At 41.4% G+C, this 9,827-nt stretch overlaps 1 protein-coding gene across 4 annotated transcripts in view; it reads left to right on the forward strand.

The window, feature by feature from the left end:
- The window catches only part of TRAPPC11 (trafficking protein particle complex subunit 11), a 56,174-nt gene extending 46,564 nt beyond the window's left edge, over nucleotides 1-9,610 (forward strand). For all 4 annotated transcript variants that reach the window (XM_069744286.1, XM_069744287.1, XM_069744289.1 and 1 more), the window contains exons 23-30: nucleotides 329-448; nucleotides 3,431-3,496; nucleotides 4,594-4,750; nucleotides 5,218-5,329; nucleotides 5,980-6,071; nucleotides 7,029-7,162; nucleotides 8,327-8,494; nucleotides 8,774-9,610. In XM_069744286.1, the coding sequence (XP_069600387.1) occupies nucleotides 329-448; nucleotides 3,431-3,496; nucleotides 4,594-4,750; nucleotides 5,218-5,329; nucleotides 5,980-6,071; nucleotides 7,029-7,162; nucleotides 8,327-8,494; nucleotides 8,774-8,818 (894 nt within the window). In that variant the 3' untranslated portion in view covers nucleotides 8,819-9,610. The remainder of the gene's footprint in view (nucleotides 1-328; nucleotides 449-3,430; nucleotides 3,497-4,593; nucleotides 4,751-5,217; nucleotides 5,330-5,979; nucleotides 6,072-7,028; nucleotides 7,163-8,326; nucleotides 8,495-8,773) is intronic.
- Nucleotides 9,611-9,827: the final 217 nt, after the last annotated feature.

Raw genomic sequence — 9,827 nt, forward strand, 5'->3', positions numbered from 1 at the left:
GCGGCCACCATTATCAAGAGACGTAGCAGCTCCACAACTGAGCAGTGCCGGATGGCCGCCGCCACAGAGAACAGCTGATCGGCAAGGGTGCCTGGTGTGGGACACTGACCGATCAGAGACTGATGACCTATCCTGAGACTGGGTCATCAGTGATGAAGTAGTGGACAACCTCTTTAATATTGATTAATTTTTATCATTTATTTTCTGATTATTAAATATTCAGTCCTCAATATTACATTACACAGTACTGCAGATATTCAGGCTTAGTAACTTCACTAATTCTGTATTTTCTATGCAGCAATGTAATGACTGTTCTTTTACTATGTAGATGGATTTGCCCTTGTATATCCGCTGTAGCACTGTGGGAACTCGAGTATTCTTGGTTTATGTTTCATACCTGATAGATGCCTCTGTTGATGGCAAAGAGATTGTCTGCAGATGTCACAAGGTAAGTTATCGTAAGGTAAAGTAAATTCCTCTTCTCTAATTCAAGACTAGTTTCCCTTGTTAGTGCTAGACATAATTCCTTTGTCCACTGTCTTGTTACACCGACTTTCTTAGAATGTTAATAGGACAGAAGCTTGTTAGCATGTGCAGTAGGAAGCACTGCAGCTATGACTTGGCTATACCTATACCCCAGGTATCTCCAGTATTTGATCAGAAAGACAGCATCCTCTCACCCCAGCCCTCCTGGTATCTTCAATATTAGATCAGATAGACAGGTGGATAGCAGTGTGAGCAGCCTCTTCTTACCTTAGGACCCCTGGAATCTCCACCACTCTCATTCTGGGTAAGGAGGTCATTAATCAGAGACGTAGCACAGAGAACAAAGGTAACCCTGAAGTAGTTACAGAGGTCCCAAGCAGAGACTGGAGTATCTGTCCATACGACCACAATAAGGCATACACTCCATAGAGATGGCCTTTATGGAAGAGTGGGCAGAAAAAAGCCTTTACTTACACATAAAAATTGTAAGGCTCGTTTTCAGTTTGCCAAAAGACATGTGGGAGGTTCCCCAAATGTATGGAGGAAGGTGCTGTGGTCAGATGAGATCAAAATTGGCCTTTTTGGCCACCATGGTAAACGCTATGTCTGTTGCCAAACTAACCCAACTTATCACCCCAAGAATACCATCCCCATAGTGAAATGCGGTGGCAGCATTAAGCAGAAGGTGTCACGATACTGTAGCATGATTTCCCCAGGGGAATTGGCTTTTTCCCTGTTCCTCAACCTAGGGGGACCCAAGGCTATCCATTTACCCCAGATTACCCCTGAAGACGGCAAAGCTTGGTTCTCGTACCTTGCTATGCTCCTATATGCACGCTGATCTGTTTTCACCCCCACCCAGGGAGGTATGGAACAGAAGTGTATGCACTCGCCAAACAACCGAGTGGAAATCAAGGGAACAGAAGAGGGAAAATCAAATCAGAGAGGATTAGGATAAAGACACAATACCAAATCTACTCAGATATCTCCTGTAAACTACGCCAACCGACTGCTACTAATTCAGAACTCTCCTTCACCACCAAACCAGGAAGTTATAACTATCACTGGCTACGCTGCTAGCCACTGGCACTTGATAGATTGCAGAGGGGAGTGGCCAACACAGAACAATTCAGGATGGAGAGTGCCAGGAGATCAGCTGAACTGATTAACCCTTGCAATGACAGAACAAGGAAAAACTGCACTGTTTAATAGGATGGGGAAGAAGTTCTTATCAGTGCAGGAGTTCATATAACCAGATGCCGCAATCTTCTGGCCCCTCTCCGTCATGGTATTTTTTTCGGCAGCAGGGACATGGAAAACTGTCCGAGTCGAAGGGCAGAGGGATGGTGCGAATACAGTTATATTCTTGAGTGAAACCTGTTTCAGTCTTTCAGTGATTTGAGTCTGGGATGGAGGTTCACCTTCCAACAAGACAATGACCCAAAGCATACTGCTAAAGCAACTCTCGAGTGTTAAAGGGGAAACGCGTAAATGTTTTGGCGTGGCCTAGTTAAAGCCCAGACCTTAATCCAATTGATAGTCTGTGGTCTGACCTGAAGACTGATGTTCACCAGAGGAAACCATCTAACTTGAAGGAGCTGGAGCAGTTTGGCCTTGAGGAATGGGCAAAAATCTCAGTGGCAAGATGTGGAACCCTCATAGAGACTTATACAAAGCGACTTGCGGCTGTAATTGTCACAAAAGGAGGCTCTACATTGACTTTATTTGGATGAATTGTTATGCACACTGAAGTTTTCAGTTATTTTGTCATATAATTAGTTTGCTTCATAATAAAAAGAAAACCAAATGTTCACAGTTGTAGACATGCTCGTTACATGAACTGATGCAAACCCTCCAAAAAAACCTGTGAAATTCAGGGTTGTGTGGTAGCAAAACATAAAGAAATGCCAAGGGGAGTTTATGCGGTAATAATACTAAGCGTGTATATACATTTACCAAAAAGGAATCAAATCTACATGTCACAAAGATGATCTATAAACCTCATCTATGGTGGTGGGACTCGTATATAAAGATCATTATTGATCTATGAGGTGCCTTGTGCATATACATCATGGACCTATATAATAATAATAATGGTTCATTTTAGGGAACATAATGACCTATACAATTGCTTTAAATCAAAGGAATAAAGTGCACAGCGCATAATAATTGTAGTCATAGATCATCAAATCAAGGTCTCTCAAACTGCACCTACAAAAAATATATCATGAATACCAAGAAAAACATGAGCAACCAAGAGGAGAATATTAGAGACACACTCTGAAACTGATCTACCCACCAACATATGAAAACGAGTGCACACAAAGGTCTCATAAAAACTAACAATTTATTAAATATACTGAAAAAAGTTTTAAATACAAAAGACATACATATACCAAAACAGAATGTTCCTAGAAGTGGCACCAGTAACATGTACAAAGTAAGAGATGTAAAGTATCACAACAGATTCCAAATAGGACAAAGGAACTCATCTACGTAATAATTCAAGTCAACTAACAAGTGTCAGGAAAGACTGACAGCGAGGTGTCTGGCTACATCTCCTATTTCACCCAATGAAGAGGGGATAGTGAAGGGCAGAGAGAGTCAGTGTAAAGACATGTATTCATGTTAAAGCTTCCTTAGCAAGTAATTTTTATCATGTCAGAGCTGGATTCACAGCTACACTGATCAGTATTGCTGTATTTAGTCGTCCATACTTCTGCTGCTTCTGTCTATGTGTTACCAAAGGGAAAAGAGCAGGATGAGAAAGGCCAAAGAGGGGGACACTGTTGAAAATGCAGGATACACGCTAGAAGGTTACCAGATACAGAGATATTCAACAAGAGAACATGCATTGCATGTTGTTTTGAAAAGTTAAAGTATAGTCTCCGTTAAGTGGTTGGAATTTTGGATGGTTGCCGTATTCTCTTTATTTCTCTTACAGGACGAGACTGTAACCATTGAGACAGTGTATCCCTTTGATGTTGCAGCAAAGTTTGTCTCTATAAAGGTCTGTATGATCAGTAATACACTTATGTTACCACATTAGATGCACTTATTAGTCTTGTTAGAGAATGATAGTGTCTAACAACATTTCTGCTTATATCCACATACATTTTAGACTAATGTGAATAATCTGCTGATGTGACATAGAGCCCTCCTATGAACTTTTATTTTTGCCTAAATCTGTGTATATGTGCCTGTAGTGTAGTGTGTTAATGCACTCGCCTATCGCCGTCTTCTCCGGTATCCAGCGCCGTTCTGCTCCTCTTGTCAGTGATGTCACCGCTCTTCATACTCTACGGATCACTCTGTGCTCTATGTCTGAGGCAGAAATATCTTTTACAATATAAGTCTAGAAAAATATTTAGAATTGAGAGTCCTCCTCTAAATATTTTTCTATCTACTGGCTAACACGGTACCAAGATATATTTCTTTCCTGTAATGTAAGTTTATTGAGTCTCGTTCTGATGCTCCATAGACTTACACTGTAAAAGCCTCTTTCGGGTCATACAGAGAGCAGTTGATCAGGAGAATGTGCAGAGGAGCGATGTCACTGAGAAGAGGAGCAGAACGGTGCTGGATCCCGGAGAAGACGGCGGTAAAGGAATATATTAACACACACACTCTTCATTGCATGCAACTATACACAGATTTAGGATGATAAAAAAAAGGTTCTGGGATGGCGTCTTAATATCAAGGTATTTGTACATTGTGCACAGATATAAATGAGGACATGTAACATTACCTGATCATTGATTGTTGTACTATTCTTCAACCAGGTTGTTGTATAAGTCCAGGGCAGCATGGCGACTCTGCAACATAAGATCCCAACGTCCTGCTGTTCCAGTCTCGACTAATGATAGTGAATGAGGTCACATAGAAATCCAGCAGTGTTGGATTTTTTCCAGGTGTTGGGATTTTGTTGTGGCCATTCAGTATTATTGGAGATGTGGCAGCACAGCATAGCCATATTATGTTGCACGGCCACAGGTCACTGAATATCCTTAGCCTAAAGTCATTTAACATTTTCTATATGTCAGACTTATATAAGAGATATAAAGCCATTATGTGCACTTGCCTAATAGTAGCTTTGTGCCCTGACAGTTCCAAAACCTCGACCATGTCTTCACCGACATCCCATTTTTGTTAATGACGGATATCCTAAGTGCCTCTCCGTGGGCTCTCACCATCTTATCCAGCCAACTGCAGCTCTCTTCTTTCGTCAGCCCTGTGGATCAGCTAGAGTCACATGTGGGAAATGGTAAGTCACCTTTGTGTTACCATCTTTAATTAGAGAATTCCAGGTCAGGCGCCCTTTCAGGGTGTTTAAGGTCCTCTCCATTAGAGAGGCCCCAAAGAGCTTCATTCATTTTGGAGGATGTAGTCTATTGCTGTGATGCTCCATGCAAGGGCTTACATTTCTGTTAGTGATAGGAATGTTTTACTTAGCACTTATGAATCACTTGATACATGGCTACCACGGTGGCTCAGTGGTTAGCACTGTTACTTTGCAGTGCTGGGGTCAAACCTTACGAAGGAGTTTGTATGTTCTCCCCGTGTTTGCGTGGGTTTCCTCCGGGTTCTCCGGTTTCCTCCCACATTCCAAGGACATACTGATAGGGAATGTAGATTGTGAGCCCCATCGGGGACAGCGATGATAATGCAGAATATGGTGGCACCATGTAAGCAAAGCATAATAAATAATGACTTGTCGTGTGTCTACACCAGTTGTGTTACAGACTGGAGAGAGTGCCAGCGAATGCTTCTGTCTTCATTGCCCACCCATAGCGGACCCTCAAACCGGTGTGGCCACTGGCAGCTATATCATTTCTTGGAAGAGGTAAGAGGAGGTCATAAGGGAAACACAACTCTGTATATATTAAAATGTTACTGTATATTTAGACCAAGCCTCATATCTAATAGATGAGTTACGGATTTACTCCACAGCACAGCAGCCTGCAGGATTTGCCCTACATGGTGCAATCATCCACAGATTAATATTCCATAGACGTACCATTCAGTTGTTGCATAGTATCCATCAGCTGTATAATGAAAATATACTTTAGGCAAACTAAACTCTGAGAGAGGAAAAAAAACAACATTTAAGCTCATCCAATGCGATGGACAGATCTCAGGGAACAGTGCACAGATGAAGACTTAACCCCTTCACGACTGTTTTTTTCCCCCATCAATATGGCCATGTGAGGGCTTGTTTTTTGCGGGACGAGTTGTACTTTTGAATGGCACCATTGATTTTACCATATAGTGTACTGGAAAACAAGAAAAAAAAATCCATGTGCAGTGATACCAAATGTGTGTATTTTGTATTGTTTTATCTTGAATGGGGCAAAAGGGGGGTGATTTTGAACTTTTATATCTTCTCATTTTTTTAATTTAATTTTTAAAAGCTTTTTTTTTTTACTTCCAATAGAACAGAGTATTGTGTACTTAATTGTTCCTGTTTCTTCCATTTTCTCTGCTTCTTGTAAGGAGTTCGGCTGCAGAAAATGTCCCTGTTGTGAACACAGTGGTTACATTGCCCCATGTTATGGTGGAGAGTATTCCGCTGCACATCCAAGCAGGTAAGTCAGTGATGTACAATGAGCTTTTTGTAATTAGAATATTTCAGAGGTTCAGTATATGTCATTGAGTGGAGCTCTGATGAATAGGCTCATCTATGGACATTGCTTACAGTATACTTATAGATGTAAGCGACATAAAAGCCCAGCAACTAGTCAGGCGGCTATTAGGACTGTGCCAGATTCACTGCAGCTGCAGAGCCCCAAGTGTGAGACCGCTGCCCTGTATCCTAGAGATGCTAGTCCACATATAAGCCGCTTGCTGCCCTCCTTCTTACTTGAGCTTTTATATTGCAATTTTAATTACATTCCAGGTTATGTGAGAGCCAGCACCAATCAGATCCTATAAATATCAGAATTATAGAGAACTTTTCACTTTGAAAATGTAGTCTATTCTGCAGGCAGCATGTTATATATAAAACGGCTAGAAAAAGAGTCAGCATTACTTAATTTCTTGGTCTATCCATGCTGGGATTAGGAGTCAAGTAGACAGTCTCACTCAATGATTGACCGCTATCTCTGTATGTGTTTTCTTTAGCTCCTCGATGGGGCCACCCAATGGACTCCTAAGCCTAGGGTGCACAGACATCTAGATCATTAATTATGCTGAAAAACTGTATAGTGCTCCCTTACCTAAAGAACAGACAGCATGTTCATCTGTACTAAAGACCCTAAACCTTGCCTGCCCTTATAGCAATTTTACTAAATGGATGTATTGTCTGCTTCTATTGTTTAACCCAACTTCCCAAAATGGGGATTCGTATGTAGTCATCAGATTATGGCTTTTTTTTTTACCTAAAAAGGGTATGACCTTATTAATTGTTAGAGCACACATAGATTAAAATATATTACAATAACCGCCCTTCAATATAAAAAGTATATACAGTTACAAGAATGTGAAAGAGCCGAACACTTTGTATTTCCAATGACAACAGTGTTTTATCGTTTCACCTCGAGCAGATCTGCCATCCTTTGGACGGGTAAGGGAATCTCTGCCGGTTAAGTATCATCTACAGAATAAGACCAATTTGGTTCAGGACATAGAAATTGCAGTGGAGCCAAGTGATGCCTTTATGTTTTCTGGACTCAAACAGGTAGTTAAATAAAGCCTGGTATTTTCAATGCTTACTTTCTCAGACATGCTTGATGGTGGGACTTCACGTTAAAGGGGTATTCTCAAGTTTAAAGCTTCACGGTCGCTAGTACCCCCGCCGCTCCTGAGAATCAGGGCTTTGCAGATCCTTGTGTGAGTGGAGCTGTGGTCGATCATATGCACTGCCTATTCATTCCTATGGGAGTGCCAAAGACCATCCGAGTGCAGTGTCCGCTATCCCCTGCGGCTCCGTTAAGACTGATCAACCTCCGCTCCATTCAGAACTCTTGTTCTTGCGATTGGTGGGGGTCTCAGCAACTGGACCCTGGCAGTAGGGAAGCTGTCCCTTATCATATGGATAGGGGATCACTTTTAGACTTGAGACTATTCTTTTTAAAAGCTTAGTGGCCCTTACCTGGGAAACATGCAAACTCTTTGTCTGTGACATGTCACCCGCTAGATGCCAACTTGTTTTGATTTTTTTCTGCACACAAAGCTTAGAAAAAAAAGTCAATGTTTTTTACGGAAACATTGAGAGACTAGTAAATCATTAAGATTTTAAGTGATGGATGATTATTGCCAATAATTGTGATATGAAGATATCTGCTGCATTCCTTGTGAACTGTAAAATGTGCAATTTATTATTACTTTTGTCATCATCAAGTCTGTCTAGTTTTAATATAATCACAGAGGCATAAAAAATGTTCACAGTCCGTGGAGGGGAGAAGAGCGCTGTTTTCACAGACCCAGGAATTTCTGGACGGTTAGCCGCCCTGCCCCCAACCTCCTACCTCTCTTTAACCAGCAGCACTCATGTTAGAAAATCCAGCTCAGACATTTCCTTAAGCATACATAATAAGCCATGTGCGCAGTATTAACGCTTCGTGGCCACCAACGCTTCTACGGTGCTCAGAACCAGGTCACCGAAGACGAGATTGTGACTGCGGGATCAGTGTAGAAAACCTTTTTGGCTAGCCTGGAGCAGCAATAACCTGGTTCACATAGGTCTGCATAGGAACTGTGGAGGAAAAATATTTTCACATCAAGAATTAGTAGCAAATAAATGTTGCAAATTTGAAAATGGCTGTTTTCTGCTTTTTAACTTTTTGACCTTTTTTTGATTTGTGTTTTACACATATTACATGCTCGTTTTCCCCTATTGTAGATTCGATTACAGATCCTACCTGGCACGGAGCAAGAGATGCTGTATAACTTTTACCCCTTGATGGCAGGATACCAGCAGCTTCCATCTCTCAACATCAACGTGCTGAGATTCCCCAACTACACCAGTCACATGCTGAAGCGTTTCTTGCCTACTCATGTATTTGTGAAGGTGGGTTCTTGTATATTCTTCAGCCTGTGCTCGTGGTTGTCTTATGTTGGTTCTCCGGCTGGTATTTGGTTTGGCAGCATTGCCTGATGCCCACTGGTTGTACCATTGCTCGACTTATGAATGAGAATGGAAATGTTTTGGCCAGTTAGGTTTTAGAGATTCAATGCTTTTTTTAAATATTCTGCCAGCATTACCTCAATATTGTGCTGCTGGGAAGTCTATAGATTCAATCATGAACACCAAATGAACTCAGATTGTTGATTTTGCTTTTTCCTTCAGCCCCAAGGACGTCGCGTGGACGATGACTCCATTGAAGCCGCATGAGAAGGAGAATCCCTGATCTGCTCAATCCACATATGAATTATTTTCTCACTGCAATATATATTATTGCGTAAAACAAAAAAAAAAGTTTTGACTATTTATACCTTGCAGGATATACTGCGACATCTAATGAAGACTTGCCTTTCAGCCATACATTCCAGTTCAGGCCAATATTTCCCTCAGTACAAATGTAGAATACAATGTATTGCAGTATTGATCGGTTAATATCTGTGTCGTCTATGGAAAAGCCGTGAACTAAATACCTTGTCTTATAACCAGTCCCATACTGTACATCACACACGGCTTGTTGTGGGGTCTACAGTGTTTAACCTGTGGCAGATATAATGGCTGTATATCTGTATTAAATGGCAACGTGTAACCAAACATCTGCTTAGCTGAGTGAAAGCGTTAAAGTTGTCAGCATATATATAACCTATGCCTCGAGAGCTCGAATGGAGAAGGCAGAAATTTGCTTTTGTAGATATAACAATAAGCTAAGAAGTCAAAGCACATTGATTTACATAACCAATATGGAAGCAGTAATGTGCCGCGAAACTCTAAGCCTATGAGTTGTGTGCAGGACATCTCATCCCTCACATCATCACTAAGGCTAGAAAGGCTGATGGAGATGCGAGGGTGTAAAGCTTTGCTAATGTTGGTATCTTCACCCATTCTTCTGTTACCATTTTCACTGATAAGACCAGAACTGCTTCATTGGGACTGATTTCGGGTTCGGTCAGGTTCACATTGTCTGCTGTAAATCGTATGTAAATAAAGAACCATGTGATTCTGTGACACTTGTCCAAATTATTATTGGGTGGTATGTGAACATTTTAAAGGAGTTGTCTATTATTTTACATTGATGGCCTACCCGTAGGATAGGTCATCTATATCCAGTCAATGGGGGTGCGACATCTGGCAACCATTAAGCTCTTCATTGTGCCGCCTCAGGTTGCGGAGCAGAATTACACAGCTCTGTCATCAGTATAGTGGGCACGGCGGACAATAGCAG

Source organism: Ranitomeya imitator, chromosome 1 (genome assembly GCF_032444005.1).
Source record: "Ranitomeya imitator isolate aRanImi1 chromosome 1, aRanImi1.pri, whole genome shotgun sequence".
Taxonomy (NCBI): Eukaryota; Metazoa; Chordata; class Amphibia; order Anura; family Dendrobatidae; genus Ranitomeya; species Ranitomeya imitator.